Genomic DNA, 19,039 nt, shown 5'->3' on the forward strand with positions numbered 1-19,039 from the left:
TCGGTGCAAGTGGTTTACACCTACCCATTGAGCCTTGCGGAGCACTCACTCAGGGTTTGGAGTCGGTATCTGGATTAAAAATCCCATGCCTCGACTGGGATCCGAGCCCAGTACCTACCAGCCTGTAGACCGACGGCTTAACACGACGCCACCGAGGCCGGTGATGAGTTACAAAGGCGCTTGACAAATTATATCTGTTAATGTCAACCCCCCCCCCCCCCCCGAAACCCCTTCTGCGCAACACCCCGATCATGCAGCTATATTAGGCCTATAACCGGTCTTGTCTAATTTCTGTAATTAAAAACAGATTTAGTTTTACACAAAAGAAAAAGACAAAAGAAAAAAAAAAGTAAAAGAAAAGAAAAACGGCGCTATGTGTTCATCAAACTATCAGTTCTTTGAAAGAACAATAAAAACAGGTGGTCTTCTAATTGAGTTTCAGTGGGGTAGGGGTGGGATGTAAGCAGTAAGCTATATGTCAAACTAAGCATGCAAATGCATACAGTTACACACCATAAACATAGTTTTAAAATATTCTAACTGATACAGGTCTGTTTTTAGTTGTACTGTTTTTAGACCTACACTTTTTTCAGGGCTTCCCCGGACTCAATGGCCAATGAAAGCGATCAAACAAGTACCGCCGGCAGATGGCGCAACAAGATGGCGGAAAGGCAGAAAGAGAAGTTTGGCTACGAACAGACTTTGGTAAACATAGCCATTTTTATGAGTTATACGGATCGTTATATTTTGTACTGACGTGGCAAAATTTGTAAGGCAACCCAAATAATCTTAATCATTGAGTTGTTTTATGTCGCATTCTTTCTTCATGTCAACAAACCTTAGTAAACACATCATCACTGATTCGCGTTTTGTAGGAACCACTTGAACTGTCAAAAATTTATAAAGACTGAGTCTGGGGGGTTTCTGTTAGGGTTGGGCAGATATTTTTTACAGTAGATCTCTGACCTCTACCTAGTGACACATGATGAACTCTTGCATATAACTACATGTATTTATTTTTTTAAAGTGGATCATTATAGTTTTTATTTCGCCTATAGGCTATATCAATGATTGAAGTTAAAATGTGGCTTGTGCCTCCATTCCAGAGACTGTTAATACTGGCCTGTACTTTTAAAGGGACAGTCGACAGTCAACTCAAACATAAGCCTTATGTGTTGGAAAGATGTAAACCCAGACCACCAACACATATTGACACTTTAACAAATAAAAAACGCGTAATTTTAGAGTTAACAAAAACCCATGATTATTCCTGCTAACATGACTTGTAAAACAACATAAATGACTTGATAGTATAATAAACTATTTAACTAAATATATTTCAGTTTGCATCAATAGAACGAAATGGAGTTTTAGTATTTTTCTCTTGTAAAAAATCCAAAAAAAGAAAGCATATTATTAGGCCTATTGGTAGGGTACGTTAGAGCAAAAACAACCACTCACGATACTCAAGTGATAATTTTTTTTTTGGGGGAGTGGCCTACGTAATTGGTAATTTTTGTGATTTTAGATGGGAAAGTCTACTAAATCAGTAATAAAGCAGGATGGCTGATAATGTCCATTACAATTTGAGGGGTGTCCGCGCGGTTATGACACAGTACCCTGTGATCTTAATAAAAGAGGCACATATTTTTAGTGTGTCTAGACATACTGTCTGGGGACCGTCAAAATATACACCTGCCAATCCGGAACCACAGGTACTGAACTGAACTGAACTTTATTTACACTCAGGCCGTAGTCTACGGCATATGAGGATATATATACATACAGCAGTCAATATAATTGTAACAAGATGGTGGGTGTACATAAATGTACATAAATACAATAAATATAATAAATATATACTAATAAATACAAAAAATACACAGAATATCAGCCAGAGGATTTGAAAGTACATTCATAATTAGATTACAAAATATAGAAAGTTTTCTAAGGACACCAGCTTTCTTAAAGTTGAATAATTTATAAAATTTATATATATTTGGTTTAGACTGACATAAAGATGGTAAGTAACGCTTTCTTTCATTCTTGAAAAACAAACGTGTAAATATATAATGAAACTCATCTCTGATATCATAATTATTACACAATGGACATATTCTATTTTGTAGTAGTACATTTTTCCATCTGCCCGTTTCAATTAGAAGATTATGGTTTGATAATCTGAAGCATAATAATGGACACCAATGTTTTCTCTCTATAATTGTGATGTATGTCTCAAATTCAACAGTATTTTAAAATAATTTATAATTTGAAGCTTTGGATGAGTTATCAATATAAGTATACCACAATTGTAAGTATTGACCAGTAAGCTTTGTATTAATATAAGTTTTCAACATGGAAGCACCAGTAATAGCATTGTATTGTTATAACCATATATATATATATATACACAACCTACTGTTTTCCCTAGCTTGTTTTAGCATGGTGCAGCACCATGCCTCAGTAGTCTAGCACCATCTTGCCTCAATCAGCACCATGCTGCCCTGAGATTAAACAAGCCTTTTTCACTAATTAATTCTAAAATTGCCTTTATAAAACTGTAACACCCAAAAAGGTATTATTAATTAATAAAATATGCCTTTTATATCTTTTGTTATTCATTTATTAAAGCAAGCACATAGATTACATTAATGTTTATTTCAAATGTATCTTCAATATCATTAAGAAATGTTCAAGGAAAATAACAAAGGGGATAAATTTTCACCTTGTCTTACACCAACACAACGGAAAATAATCTGTCATAGAATTATGTGCGCTGACACAAGATATGATATTCTGATACATATTATAAATTACTTGAAAACATTTACCATTTATACCATTTTTAAGTAATTTATCCCAAAGCTTTGTTAAAATCTACAAAAGTGCAAAAAAGTGTATTCTTCCCTGCTTTCATCAGTTCTATTAGTCCATATAGTGTGAAGACATGATAATTTGTTGAATAATCTTTCCTGAATCCTGCTTGAACTTCAGATAATATATCATTTGTTTCTAGATACTTTTAGTCTATTATTTAACACGGCAGTAAACAGTTTTTCAAGACAACTAAGTAATGTAATAGCCAAATAGGTCTATAATTTTCAGGATTATCTTTATCACCACTTTTATAAATTGGCTTGATTATACCAACTAGCCATAAGTCAGGGAAGATACCGTTTTCAAATACTAAATTAAAAAGTTTGACATATACAGGAATCGTACAGTCAATAGTTTGCTTAAAGCGGCATTATCTGGAATATTTTTATTATTTAAGCATATAGAACAGAAAATCCAATTATGTTTGATGCATATATGACGCCGCACTCTGCATTGGTTTCATTACGCTGGCTTATCCAGGTCAAAAGCAAAGCCAGTATTTTGAAAGTGGGACACTTTTGACGGGCTCGTACCGATCTCGGTTTTCATTGGCTTATCACAAGTATAGAATTCCCCAACAAGAGATCACGTGAGATTTGCCTATTTTTGAACAAATTTAACTATCTTGATTGAGGGGTCGTCTCATATCTCCAAAACATATTTATTTTCATAGAGGTATGGTACACTTTACCAGGGGTCGGTGGGTGGGGGATTTGCCTTGAAATTTTGACAGTGGCCAGCTGTTGGCATACGCGTTACATGTAAGGGGGTGTTACTACCGGTAATTACGTAACACTCTAGGGGTAGAGGAAGAGGGTACTGTGTTCGATTTACGTAACATATTTCGACTATATGTTATTTTTATTCATTACTTAGACCTAAAAAGGTGTTTTTTGGAAATGCGCGGTCAGTCTAGGATCGATCCCCATTGGCGGGTATATAAAAGACCATGGTATGTGATATCATGTCTGTGGGATGGTACATATAAACGATCCCTTGCTAAACAATTTTTTTTAGTGGGTTTCCAAGGTGCGTGTGCAGGGATTTCATCGGGGTTGGGGTTATAGACTGTTGAGCGAAGTTTATATGGGGCCATCTTTAGTAAAGTCTGGTTCGAGAGTTGTGTCAACATTGCTGTTTACTTCTTTAAAGTATTGGTAAAGTGTTTCTGATGGTGGCAAATTACAATCACTTTGTTTTTCTTTTAAACGTTTCCAAAAAGCTTGCCTGTCGTGATAGTTGAGATCTGTGAGTTTCTGTTCTGTTTTCCAGTTATGTCTTCTTAAATGTTTTAATGTTACATTCATGTATCGTTTACTGGCATTTACAGGCCACGGAAAGAAAAGACCAATTAACCTAGAAAAAACTCCGATTATTATTTCAGTACATGGGATAATTTATGTACAAAACATAATATAGTTATTTCAACACTTTGACAGTGGTGGTTTATTTTGTATTGAAAATTAATATATACTTGTTGCTGGCTTACTGGGATGGATATTATTACAGAATATTGTGATGCATCTGCAAAAATCAGGTATGTTTTGTTTCTTCAGTTTGAAGACTAATTCCTGACGTGACACCTTAGGTATTACGTAACCACCAGCTTGTCAGAGGGCGTATTAACTGGGATGGTACAAAATGGCTGCGCCCGTTATATATAATAGCCGTCACATTTAAGCGTTTTATTAATTAACTATACGATTATACTTGTTGATATTAATCAATAATGTGCATTATATATCGTTGACTATGCATACCAGGCCAAATACCTTAATTGTCCCTTCCTTTAACTCTACGATTATACTTGTTGATATTAATCAATAATGTGCATTATATATCGTTGAATATGCATACCAGGCCAAATACCTTGATTGTCCCCTCCTTTAAAGGGACATTCCTGAGTTTGCTGCATTGTAAGATGTTTTTGACTAATAAAATATTTGCACGATTGATCTTACATATTACATATATTTTCTAGTTTATAATATCATTGTCTGTGTATTCAATGTGTTTCTGGTCGTTTTAATATTTCTAAGAAGCCCAAACTGGATTTTGTCTTCAAATAATTTCGTACGTACGAAAAAACATATTTTAGGAAATAAAATGAAATTTAACCTGGTACAAATATTAGAATGATCAGAAACACATTTAATATACAGCCACTAATATTATATTCAGAACAATATATTTGATATGTAATTACAATTGTTAAAAAGTCTCGGTTAGTCGATAACATCTTAAAACTTGCAGCAAACTCAGGAATGTCCCATTAATATGGTGTGCTAGTGCACATATACACACACACACACACTCACTTGTGTACACAGTAAGTGTACGTGCATGCATTCTCTCTCTCTCTCTCGCTCTCTCTCTCTCTCTATATATATATATATGTCTCTCTCTCCTTTTTTTTTTTATATCTCTTCTATCTCTCTTTCTCTCTCTTTCTGTCTCTTCCTTTCTCTATCTTCTCCCTTTTCTTTATATATCTTCTATCTCTGTCTCTCCCTCTCTCTCCCTCTCTCTTTCTCTCCTCTCCCCCTCTATATTCTCCCTTCTTTTCTTTATATCTCTTCTATCTCTCTTTCTGTCTCTTCCTTTCTCTGCAATGTATCTCTCCCTTTTCTTTATATCTCTTCTATCTCTGTCTCTCTTTCTCTCCCTCTCTCTTTCTCTCCTCTCCCTCTCTCTATCTTCTCCCTCCTTTTTTTATATCACTTCTATCTCTGTCTCTTTATCACTCCTTCTCTATCTCTCCTCCATCTCTCTTTCGATCTCTTTTTATCTCTGTCTCTTGCATTTTCTCTCTTATTTGCTCCACCATCACGAATACCTACTATACGCTTTCAAAACAAGTACCCTTAGTCTTATAATAAACCAAACGTCCTGATGGCTAACTTATTTTGTTGTACATTGTAGCTTTATGGTCGATACACTCGAGATCTCGGATCATTTGCCAAATTCCATGCCAAGCGAGTGAAGAAGGATGCCAAGCAACAGTTAAATGAGGCGAAACCTCTGTCTGGTGTTTGTAGACATCTTGGTAAGGACTTCTATCTTTTATTGATATTATTTTTTTATTATGAAGTCATTGAAAACATCACAGTTCTGCTATTGAGTGACCTCTACATGTTAGTGAAAAGTGCTTGAGTTTTGTGAACTATCTTTCAGTCATTTCTCCAGTTATTCATTTGTTCATTCATTCATTTGTTCATTCATTCATTCTTTCAACACTGTATTAAATCATCCATTAATTTTTACCATTATTTGCTTGGGTGTCCATCCATCCATTCACCTATCTGTCCATCCATCTACCTATCTGTCCATCCATCTATCCATCCATCCGTCCATCCATCGATCCATCAATACATCCATCAATACATCCATCAATACATCCATCCACCAATACATCCACCAATACATCCACCAATACATCCATCAATACATCCATCCATCCATCAATACATCAATACATCCATCAATACATCCATCAATACATACATCCATCAATCCATCCATCCATCCATCCATCCATCCATCCATCCATCCATCCATCCATCCATCCATCCATCCATCCATCCATCCATCCATTTATCCTGTCATCCATCCATCCATCCATCCATCCATCCATCCATCCATCCATCCATCCATCCATCCATCCACCATCCATCCATCCATCCATCTATCCATTTATCCTGTCAACCATCCATCCATCCATCCATCCATCCATCAATACATCCATCCATCCATTTATCCTGTCAACCATCCATCCATCCATACATCCATCCATCCACCATCCATGTAATCACTCACATAATCAGTTTGTCTGTCAGTCATCTTAATTTCCACTGACCATTATGATATATTATCATTTATTCTACTGCAAAGTGGTCAGTTTACCTACAGTTTATTGTCATTATTATTGCCTTTTTCTTGTGTTATCTTGCAGCATAATTAGTTTTTTCATTAAAACTGATTTCAACTGGAACAACCCTTGATAAAAAAAATTAAAAATGCTTCGCTATAGAGTTGGTAGTTTGTTTCCTCGGATCATTTTACCGCCATATAAAGTTTCTGTGCAAGTTGGTAATGGAAAGAATGAACTTGACAGTGAACCAACTTTAAAACCAAAGGGTGAAAGCATTGTTGTTGTTTTGTTTTTTATTCGTAGGTATTGTGGGGTTGACTGTTGTGAAAAAACAAAACATGTTTAATATTTTAATAATATTATTTTCTTTCTTTTTTTCATTAGTTTTTAGTGTGATACAAATATGCATGTATCTGAACAGGAAAGGAAAAAAGTTAAAGTTTGTTTTGTTTAACGACACCACTAGAGCACATTAATTTATTAATCATTGGCTACTGGATGTCAAACATTTGGTAATTTTGACATATAGTCTTAGAGAGAAAACCAGCTACATTTTTCAATAAGCATCAGACAGGACAGCACATACCATGATTTAAAAAAAAAGCAATCAATCGGAGAATAGATTCACCAAGTGGGTATGATTTTTTTTTCTCTTGGGATTAATCAAGGTGAAGTTCAGTGGCATAAGTAGTCAGACCTTTCCATTTAAGGGGAGTTTCATGAATCACTCCTCCTCCCCATTGCTCCACACAGATCAGCTCAAGGGTATTCATATTCATAACATTTGACTTTTTTTTACTACCGTCTGGCATGGCAATAATAGTTCTTTATTAACCCAACATTGAATATCACTAGCCATGGGAGTGGGGTTACTATAATCTAGATGCCCGGGGGGTGGGGGTGGGGGGGGGGGGAGTGGGGTTTGGCATGGCAACAGTAGTTTATTACTAGCCTGACGTTGAATATCACTAGCCATGGGAGTGGGGTTACTATAATCTAATTGCCCGGGGGGGGGGGGGGGGGGGGGGGGGTGGGGTTTGGCATGGCATGGCAACAGTAGTTTATTACTAGCCTGACATTGAATATCACTAGCCATGGGAGTGGGGTTACTATAATCTAATTGCCCGGGGGGGGGGGGGGGGGAGTGGGGTTTGGCATGGCAACAGTAGTTTATTACTAGCCTGACGTTGTATATCACTAGCCATGGGAGTGGGGTTACTATAATCTAGATGCCCGGGGGGTGGGAGGGGGGGGGGAGTGGGGTTTGGCATGGCAACAGTAGTTTATTACTAGCCTGACGTTGAATATCACTAGCCATGGGAGTGGGGTTACTATAATCTAATTGCCCGGGGGGGGGAGTGGGGTTTGGCATGGCAACAGTAGTTTATTACTAGCCTGACGTTGAATATCACTAGCCATGGGAGTGGGGTTACTATAATCTAATTGCCCGGGGGGTGGGGGGGGGGGGGAGTGGGGTTTGGCATGGCTACAGTAATTTATTACTAGCCTGACATTGAATATCACTAGCCATGGGAGTGGGGTTACTATAATCTAGATGCCCGGGGGGTGGGGGGGGGGGGGGAGTGGGGTTTGGCATGGCAACAGTAGTTTATTACTAGCCTGACATTGAATATCACTAGCCATGGGAGTGGGGTTACTATAATCTAGATGCCCGGGGGGTGGGGGGGGGTGGGGGAGTGGGGTTTGGCATGGCAACAGTAGTTTATTACTAGCCTGACATTGAATATCACTAGCCATGGGAGTGGGGTTACTATAATCTAGATGCCCGGGGGGTGGGGGAGTGGGGTTTGGCATGGCAACAGTAGTTTATTACTAGCCTGACGTTGAATATCACTAGCCATAGGAGTGGGGTTACTATAATCTAGATGCCCGGGGGGTGGTGGGGGGGGGGTGGGGGAGTGGGGTTTGGCATGGCAACAGTAGTTTATTACTAGCCTGACATTGAATATCACTAGCCATAGGAGTGGGGTTACCATAATCTAGAAGCCCTGTAGTAAGGGATTATATTTAAATGCTCAGTTTGGTAGGTGACATGTACTGCTTGTTGTATCGTGTGCTGGGTGGTTTGTTGTATACAGTGTACATGTGATATCATTTAATGCATTATTTATTTATGGTTGTTAAATTGTTTTGTATTCAATATGCATATATATTATATATTTTGTAAAACAACTCACGACTAAGGCATGCAATATAAGTATATAGCATATTTAGATATATACATCTATGTATTTGTCATGGTTTTAGTAGTATGATTCACATCTCCATGTACATACATTAACTAGAAATCAGCACTTTTCAGTACTGTAGACTTCAGTTATCTCCCTTGTTGCACATCATCCATTATTTTACCATAGACATGTTTGGAATCCTGTAGACATTTAAATAAACATCCACTTGACTTGACTAGGTATTTAACGTGTCCATATACCTCTATGGTTTCGAACATGCCTATTCCGAGTCCGGCTTCCGATAAGATCGGGGGTCCGACTCGGAACAGGGATCAAACATCCACCTAATATATGTTCAGTGTTTTTGCCAGGATTTTTTTTTTTGGTATGGCGCAATGGAATTAAATACAACCACAGCCAACAGGAGGTATGGGAGGCCTCTCCCAGAAAGAAAATGGACTAAGTTTAGGGTTAGAATTAAGAAAATTATACAGTAATGATAAGAATAATTAATTTTATCAAAACGTTAACTTAAAAAAAAAAAAATCTACAAAAATATTGGGTATGGCACCATACCCATTTTACCCTCTGGCAGAAACCCTGATATTATGACTGTTAGTATTAGACAAACATATTTATTTTGAGTTAATGTTTTTATGCATTATTTGCATTACAGCATGTATGTTATTTATTATGAATTCATTTTCTAATGGGCTATGACTTAGCCCAGTGGTGAACAACTTACCTGACACACAATTGGTCTTTAATCGATTCACGTCAGTGGGCCCATTGGGCCATTTCTCGTTCCAGCCAGTGCTCCACAACAGGTATAACAGGCATTTTGTGTTCTGGGCTAGTTGAAATTATCAACTCTGTTACTATAATACATAGATCACCAGCCAAAGTTTCTGTGAGGGATAGTGATTTTCTCGAACATTTGTCAAACACTAGGACTTTATAAAATAAAACATTAAAAAAACCCAAAAAAACATTTCAAATGTTTTCTTTTTAATTCTTTACAGCGAGACTGTCCTTACTAAGGAACTACCTGATCCAGAAGATCGGAGATGATTGGCTGTTTCTGTGTCTCCTGGGGGTCCTCATGGCATTTCTCAGCTTCTCCATGGATTTCGTCATTGAAAAGTGTCAAGATGGTAAATCCATGTTTTATCAGGAACTGAACATCAACCGTGGCTCCGGTCCTATCAATAAATAAAACTTACAGCATAAATTTACTTATTGTATGGATGTTTAAATTGTACGTTTTCGATGTCAGGGCTTTAGACTGGAACAATGCTGAGCCAATACAGGGAGTGTCCAAATTAAGTACAAACATCAGTGTTAAAGATTTAAAATTTTGGGCAGTATCCCAGTTGGATACTAATATTTCAAAATCTGGTATCCCACCTGAGAATTTAGTATTCCACTTAAAAATGAAATTCATAAATAACATCATAACAAACTTGGACAACACTTTTCTCGTTCCCAGTCTATTGCTACGCCGCAATCAAAATCGTGGAATTTGTGAAATTCGCAAATCAGCAAAAAGAATTGCTACATCTATATTTGAGTAATACTGACATAAATTAATATTTAGTAGTAATCTGTGTTTCTGACATTATGATTACCAATGATAAACCTAACTGTATCAATTTTCTGCAGATGTGAAATCAAAATCTCAAATAAAATTTGAAGGGAGAAAACATCCAACAATGTTGCTCCAGTGTAGCATTAGACTGGGTACGAGTTGGGGAAATATTGTTATGGCATAGCATTAGACTGGGTACCAGCTCGAAAATACTGTTACTTAGCTTCACCGAAAATGACGACTTTCATTGTTTCAGCAAAAAATAAAAACGCAGGATTAAAAAATCCAACAATATTATATAATATCCCGATGGGATACTGGGTTATTGAAGTCTGGTATCCAAAATTAAATTCTGGGATACCGTTAATCTCAAACACTGAACATGCTAACCTCAAAACATTAAAATAACTTGAAATACATTTCTGAATATGTAGAACTCTATACCACCTATTATTAACAATACTGCCTGGGATAGTTCTGGATGTGCAGAAAAATTTGCCAAATTATCTGTTAAACTTCAAAAATTGCAATTTTTTAATTATTTTCTAACAGAATATCAATTATTACATGCAGTTATTGCGTCAAATTAAAATAAAATATGCCAGTTATTTCTAAAATTCGTAATTGGCAAATTTGGCGACTGCCAGAACTAGCTCTGACTGCACTAAAAGGACCTTGGTACATGTATATGCTAAGATCAGACAAAAAGTCTGTTGCTCCCAAATTAGTAAGATCTAAAGCCCTGGATGTTTTGTTGACAGCCGATAGTCCTGAATTTGATAGGGACTATCTTTACAGGGCTCAAACTTAATGACGGCACCAATGTCAATTGCGTCGTTGAGCTGCCATCGGTAAAACTCCTCAACTAAGCAAGATGAATATATCTGGTGTACATTATCTGTCAGTGTTTAACATTTGTATGTCTACATGTAACAAAATAACCTTTCAGTCATGTTTATTTGCTGCAAAAGTAATATCTTACAAAATTACCATAGGCAGGCTCAAAATTGCAGTCGGTGGGCCATTTCACTCACAGCAATTTAATTAAAAAACAGTGCTGTGGGTGACAAATTCTTATGTTCGAGCACCGTCTTTACTGTTTTTATTGTCAGTCAAAACGTAGAAAGTTTGCATTAATCAAGCATACCGTGAGTAGATTTATGTGGTAACTGACTTGTACCACACTTGCACACGTTTGTTAACGAGTGCACAATATAAATGTGGTACAAATATCACTTACTGTTACTTTAATAAGGAATTTTGTATGGAATGAAAAATTCCCCAAAATGTGGGTGAGGTACAAGATAGCTAATTAATAGAGATATCTGCTAAGGTGCAACATTTAAGTCAGTTGTTTATTTCAGCCACGTTCTGGCTGTACCAGGAGTTGAGAGTTCTCGATCGCTCTTCGTTGATTGTTTATTTCAGCCAAGTTCTGGCTGGTCAAGGAGTTGGAGTTCTCGATGGTTCTCCATTGATTGTTTGTTTATTTCAGCCAAGTTCTGACTGTACAAGGAGTTGGAGTTCTCGATGGTTCTCCATTGATAGTTGGGAGTTCTCGATGGTTCTTTGATTGTTTGTGTTTTTATTTCAGCCAAGTTCTGGCTGTACAAGGAGTTGGAGTTCTCGATGGTTCTCCATTGATTGTTTGTTTATTTCAGGCAAGTTCTGGCTGTACAAGGAGTTGGAGTTCTCGATGGTTCTCCATTGATTATTTGTTTATTTCAGCTAAGTTTTGGCTGTACAAGGAGTTGGAGTTCTTGATGGTTCTCCATTGATTGTTTATTTCCGCCCAGTTCTGGCTGTACAACGAGTTGGAGTTCTCGATGGTGCTCCATTGATTGTTTGTGTTTTTATTTCAGCCAAGTTCTGGCTGTACAAGGAGTTGGAGTTCTCGATGGTTCTCCAGTACTTTGCGTGGGTGTCATACTCTATCCTGTTCATTGTGTTTGCCACGGGATTCACTCACCTCGTGTCTCCACAAGCTGTCGGTAAGTACAGTCTTGTTATTTAGGTTGACAACAGCCTGTTTTCATGATACCATCATTGTTGCTTCATAGTCATACACAATAAATATAACATATCTTTACCATAATTTCATTTCATATCCATATATATCATTTGATAAGAATAAGTTTATACAATGAGACATGATTCAAATCTAAAAATATTAACACACTACTTAGGGACGTACCTAGGTGTTCTGTGGGTCCGAACGTAGGCCCCTTCCCAAAACAAAGTGACACTGAAAATATTAACACACTACTTAGGGACGTACCCAGGTTTTCTGTGGGTCCGAACGTAGGCCCCTTCCTAAAACAAAGTGACACTGAAAATATTAACACACTACTTAGGGACGTACCCAGGTGTTCTGTGGGTCCGAACGTAGGCCCCTTCCCAAAACAAAGTGACACTGAAAATATTAACACACTACTTAGGGACGTACCCAGGCGTTCTGTGGGTCCGAACGTAGGCCCCTACCCAAAACAAAGTGACACTGAAAATATTAACACACTACTTAGGGACGTACCCAGGTGTTCTGTGGGTCCGAACGTAGGCCCCTACCCAAAACAAAGTGACACTGAAAATATTAACACACTACTTAGGGACGTACCCAGGTGTTCTGTGGGTCCGAACGTAGGCCCCTTCCCAAAACAAAGTGACACTGAAAATATTAACACACTACTTAGGGACGTACCCAGGTGTTCTGTGGGTCCGAACGTAGGCCCCTTCCCAAAACAAAGTGACACTGAAAATATTAACACACTACTTAGGGACGTACCCAGGTGTTCTGTGGGTCCGAACGTAGGCCCCTTCCCAAAACAAAGTGACACTGAAAATATTAACACACTACTTAGGGACGTACCCAGGTGTTCTGTGGGTCCGAACGTAGGCCCCTTCCCAAAACAAAGTGACACTGAAAATATTAACACACTACTTAGGGACGTACCCAGGTGTTCTGTGGGTCCGAACGTAGGCCCCTTCCCAAAACAAAGTGACACTGAAAATATTAACACACTACTTAGGGACGTACCCAGGTGTTCTGTGGGTCCGAACGTAGGCCCCTTCCCAAAACAAAGTGACACTGAAAATATTAACACACAACTTAGGGACGTACTCAGGTGTTCTGTGGGTCCGAACGTAGGCCCCTTCCCAAAACAAAGTGACACTGAAAATTACCAATTTTTGGAGGGCGGGATGTAGCCCAGTGGTATAGTGTTCGCCTTGATGCACGGTCATTGTGGGATCGATCCCCATTGGTGGGCCCATTGGGCTATTTCTTGTTCCAGCCAGTGCACCACGACTGGTATATCAAAAGCCGTGGTATGTACTACCCTGTTTGTGGGATGGTGCATATAAAAGATCCCTTGCTGCTAATCAGAAAAAGTAGCTCATGAAGTGGCGACAGCGGGTTTCCTCTCAATATCTGTGTGGTCCTTAACCATATGTCTGACACCATATAACTGTAAATAAAATGTGTTGAGTGCGTCGTTAAATAAAACATTTCTTTCTTTCTTTCTTACCCAATTTTTGTACTAAAAATTCCCAATATGTATATTTAATTATGTCTGCTCCAATAAATTAATTCAACAATGGTGTACTGCATTATTCAGTGGCCTGAAAGAAATATCCCAAGTATGATTTACTCGCACTAATTTTCCGAATCCCATCAGACATGGGACCCTGGTGATAAATCCTTGATAAATCCCTGCTACTATGGTCAGCACTGTTCCCAGACCTTTCTCCCATCGAACATCACAATGGGGCAGGGTACAGACCCCTCTCTGCACAAGATCTTGCACATGCACCTGCTTGTCTGAGGGGAGTATGTGGAATGGGATTGATGATTATGCAAACATGGTGGCAAACATATTGATTTCAAATAACGAAAATGGTAAATGAAACATTTTGCTTGTTTTTATTTTTCAGGTTCTGGTATTCCTGAAATGAAGACAATTCTACGAGGTGTTGTTTTGAAGGAATACCTCACGTTTAAAACACTGATTGCCAAGATAGTGGGTCTGTGTTCATCGCTAGGAAGCACGCTGCCCATAGGGAAAGAGGTGAGAGTAACAGACTTTAAGTAATGCTGTGAAACTAATTAATATTTGGGCTGTTCCCTGGGACAATATTTAAAATTATTAGCTGATGGTAAATTGGTTCGCATTTTGTTTTATCTAGGTACCAAATGTAATTGGTCACCATGTAACCATTTGACTGGTACATCAAAGTTCTTGGTGTGTATCCTGGACCTATTGAATTCCGTCCTATTAACAGGAAACCACTACTGCGCATTTTCAATCTAACAACCGAATATATTTAACGACATCATTGTTTACCTTATCAAATACAAAGTAAAATAATAATATTTTTTTTTGTAATTACTTACCTTTGTTGTCAGTGAATGTAAAATTCCTACCAGGAAGTGAATATTTGTAATTTTTTTAACACCATCGAAATCCGTCCCATGTGAACGTCACAAATGCAGAATGTATGGAAGACCATATCCGTCATAAAAATGAGGCAACAAGAACACAACAGATTGTCAATGAAGCAAATGTAAATGAATTATGAATATATCTACACATTTTTGATGGACATTGGTTGTCGACCAGTACCACAGTGTTCGAGATTAGAAAGTTCCCCTTGCCTTTTTGTTTTAGATTTGATTTTTTAAAGATGCTTTGTAAACAGTCATGCCACTCTTAACGGCTTTTCGAGTAGTCATCAAATTTTCATGAATATAGGAAACTGGTTTTCTTGTGCTAACAACTTTTATAAGTGGCTGAAAAAAGAAGAAAAATCGACTAATGTTTTTTCTCAATAACAATTGTTGGTCTGACACAAACAGCCTTCCATACATCCCCCCCCCCCCCCCCCCCCCCCCCCCCCCCAAGAGTGTCAGTCATGTGTCTTTCCACTAAATATAGACAAAACTCATGCAGATGACAGTCATTACCGACCTGTCAAGTCTAGTCTCTTTGTTTAAATTTATTATAACCTTTGGATATGGTTTCTGTATGCAATAATAGAATTATCGCTACTATACAAGGGACAAACACACTTTAAAAACTTTTTCCACCATAATTTTCTAGTTTGATCGAGGCTTTGTTAGTTGATACATATGCAGTAGAATTAAAGTCCGTGTTTGCGCAGTGTGATTAGAAAGAGTGCGGAAATGAAATGAGACGGAATTCGATGGGGGACGGAATTCAATAGTTTAGGATACTGTCCTGCCTGTGGCAAAATGAAGGTAGGATTAACCTGTGCTGTGGCTGTGAATAGACAACACATAATTGTTTGACTGGTGCATCAAAGATCTTGGTATGTACTGTCCTGTCTGTTGCAAAATGCAGTCTAAAGATCGATTGCTGTTTTTTGGGGATTAAAAGAACGAAACCGAATAAAGGGAGGGTGGAACTTCCATCTACTAAAGTTAACACTAGTTTACCGTTGAAATTAAATTCTTCTGGTATGGAGGTGGACGCTTTTCCCCCCCTGGGAACTGGGGAGGAAACCCGCCGGGGGTGGGAGGGGGGGGGGGCTGGGCCGTCACCCCCTTTCTACAAACAAGTCAAACCAGTAAGAGAGGGGGGCGCACAAACACAGATAAAGCGCCCCTATAGCTCTCAACCAAATAGTGAACCCTTTAGGGAGATTGTAAGGGGGGGCTCTTCTCGGAGGGAGGGAGGAGGTAATCCGTCCCTCTCTCTGCGGAGGATTGTCAAAACTGACCTCAAGGGAGCAAATGGCCCAGCCATCTTCTCCTCGGTCAGGACGGATAATCCGGATATACCGGTCTCAAACGTAACAGTTTGGGGCAATGGATATCTGGATGTCCTGCTGGCCGAACCCTCGGCGGCGGAGACCATAAGGGTTAAGGGGGTGGAACATAGGCTACACCCATACCAGGTAAAACCAGTTAAATGCGCCAGATGCCAGAGGTGGGGTCATTTAACTAAAAAATGCAGGGCTACTAGAGAGTTCCCTGTCTGTTTTAGGTGTGGGGCCGCCCACCCCAGGAGGTCCCCCGACAATCCGTGCACGAGACCGTTGTCCTGTGCTAATTGTAGGGGGGCTCATTACACCCATGACAAGGGGTGTCCGGATTATAGGAGGGCGGTCCGCATCATGGCGGACAGGGAGCCTAATTCAAAAAAATCGCGTGGATCTAATATGGCCGAGCCCTGCCCCCCGGGTCTGGCAGCTGGCGCAAAATTAACTAGCAAGACTGAGTCCAGACATAATTTTAATCGACCAGTCTCTGCTGTTAATTCTTATGCCGGCGTAACCTCAGGGACCAACCATTTAAAATCAGATCACATAATTACAGCTCTCGATTTGGTTAGAATACTTTGCGGACTTCTTTTGACCCGAGAGAACAAAAAGGTCCCGATTTCAAAATTTTCTATTGATGATATTCGGATAGCCTCTGGTGACGCCTGTGACTTGCTGAATGTTAATTTAGCTATCGAGGTTGACCCTAGAGCCATTGAGGCACGTAATGTTGCCTGGTATAGGGCCAGAGACCTGGTAGCACAGGAGCCACGGAGCAACGATAATGTGGACTAAACTGTTAGACAAAGTTGGTCCCCGGGAAATTAGAATTGCTCCGTGTCTCATCATGCAGACAGGCCTAAAAGGCATTAATATAATTAATATTAATAATAATAATGATAATAATAATAAACCTATTAATTATAATGGGTTAAATATATTACAATGGAACGCCCGAGGTCTGCGCACCAATGGCCCAGAACTTAAAAATTATATGGAACATAATAAGTTTATTGATATTATTGCCATTCAAGAGACCTTATTACCTAATAATTCTTTACAAACAAAAAAAAAAAAATTATTTACAGAATACAAAATTTTAGGATACACAGGTCTCTTTTTTAATAGTGGCAATAAATCTACAGGAGGGATAGCTACCTTTGTCAGAAATGGAATTTCCCACTCCCAGCTTACTGTAATTGAGACGAAACCAGAGATCGAGGTATTGGGGGTGTCACTGCATATTAAAAATAATAATATTAATATTTTTAATTATTATGTTCATACTAGGTTATCAGGTAAAAAACTAAGTATAGATGATTTTTTGAAACCAATTGGGGGTAACAATAAAAATTTAATAGTTGTGGGGGACTTTAATTGTAAAAATATTTTATGGGGGTCTGATACAAATAATTTACAAGGTAATATAATAGAACAATATATGGATGTTTTAAATATGGCTTGTTTTTAAACGATGGTAGCTTTACCTATTTTTTTCCGACACTCACCATACATGGTCATGTCTGGATCTATCTTTCGTCTCAAAAAATTTAGCAGCCAAATGTGAGTGGGAGACTCTTGATGACTTGGGTAGCGATCACCTACCCATAAAAATTAAATTTAATATTTTAGACAGCTGGAATAATGAAAATAAGAATTATAAACGTAAATGGAATTTAGAAAAAGCTAATTGGGTGGAGTTTGATCACATGTGTGGTCTCTTGGACCATGAGCGGATTAGAGATAAAAATATTAATATATTCAATAATAATTTGATTAAAGCTATTATAGAAATAGCAGATAAAATAATTCCAGTATTTAGTAATAAGGGTAGTCGCTCTTCCGTCCCGTGGTGGAATGAGGAACTATCCAATCAAAAAGCCGAAAGAAATAAATGCAGAAGGAAATTAAAGAAATTTATAAATTTAGAAAATATACAGAAATTTAAAGATAGTAAATATAAATTAAAGTTAAATATTAATAAATTAAAAAACGCCTCATGGCACCAGTTCTGTAGTTCGCTAAATAAGGACTCAGAAGTTAAAGAAGTATGGTCGAGGATTAAAAGGATCCAGGGGAGATCTACCAAAAATAATAGTATACTTAAAAATAGTAAAGTTTATATTAATGATCAATCTAAAGCTAATGTTTTAGGAGCAACTTTTAGGCAAAATTCAGCGACAACTAATTATTCATTATTTTTTCAAACCAGAAAAATTAAAATGGAAAGAGATAGCCCGATCCCCCTGGAAGACAATAGTCCGGATTCTACCAGACCGTACAATGCACCCTTTAAAATCTGGGAACTGAAAGAGGCTTTTGGTAACCGTAAGGGCTCAGCTCCAGGGCCAGATAGATTTAGTTATTTATTTTTTAAACATATGCCTACCAAGACCCTCGGACTGTTCTTAGAATTATATAATTTAATATGGCTCGAGGGGACCCTTCCTCTCAGTTGGAAACATGCAGAGGTTTTTGGACTTCCAAAACAGGGTAAGGACCCCCTCGATCCGTCTAATTATAGGCCAATATCCTTAACATCCAGCGTCTGTAAGACCATGGAAAGTATGGTAAACCAACGCCTTATCCACTTTCTGGAGACCAACAAATTATTGTCGGTTTTCCAGAGTGGTTTTAGGAGACACCACTCAACTACCGACCACCTTGTTAGGCTTCAAACCGAGGTCAAAGATGCTTTTCGGAATGGCCGCAGGGTGGCGGGAGTTTTTGTGG

At 38.3% G+C, this 19,039-nt stretch overlaps 1 protein-coding gene across 1 annotated transcript in view; it reads left to right on the forward strand.

The window, feature by feature from the left end:
- LOC121390221 (chloride channel protein 2-like) overlaps positions 1 to 19,039 on the forward strand; it is an 87,014-nt gene that overhangs the window by 16,989 nt on the left and 50,986 nt on the right. The window contains exons 2-6 of the mRNA XM_041521989.1: positions 594 to 705; positions 5,800 to 5,923; positions 9,963 to 10,094; positions 12,391 to 12,519; positions 14,459 to 14,592. Of these exons, the coding sequence (XP_041377923.1) occupies positions 610 to 705; positions 5,800 to 5,923; positions 9,963 to 10,094; positions 12,391 to 12,519; positions 14,459 to 14,592 (615 nt within the window). The 5' untranslated portion in view covers positions 594 to 609. The remainder of the gene's footprint in view (positions 1 to 593; positions 706 to 5,799; positions 5,924 to 9,962; positions 10,095 to 12,390; positions 12,520 to 14,458; positions 14,593 to 19,039) is intronic.

This window comes from Gigantopelta aegis, chromosome 15, assembly GCF_016097555.1.
Source record: "Gigantopelta aegis isolate Gae_Host chromosome 15, Gae_host_genome, whole genome shotgun sequence".
Taxonomy (NCBI): domain Eukaryota; kingdom Metazoa; phylum Mollusca; class Gastropoda; order Neomphalida; family Peltospiridae; genus Gigantopelta; species Gigantopelta aegis.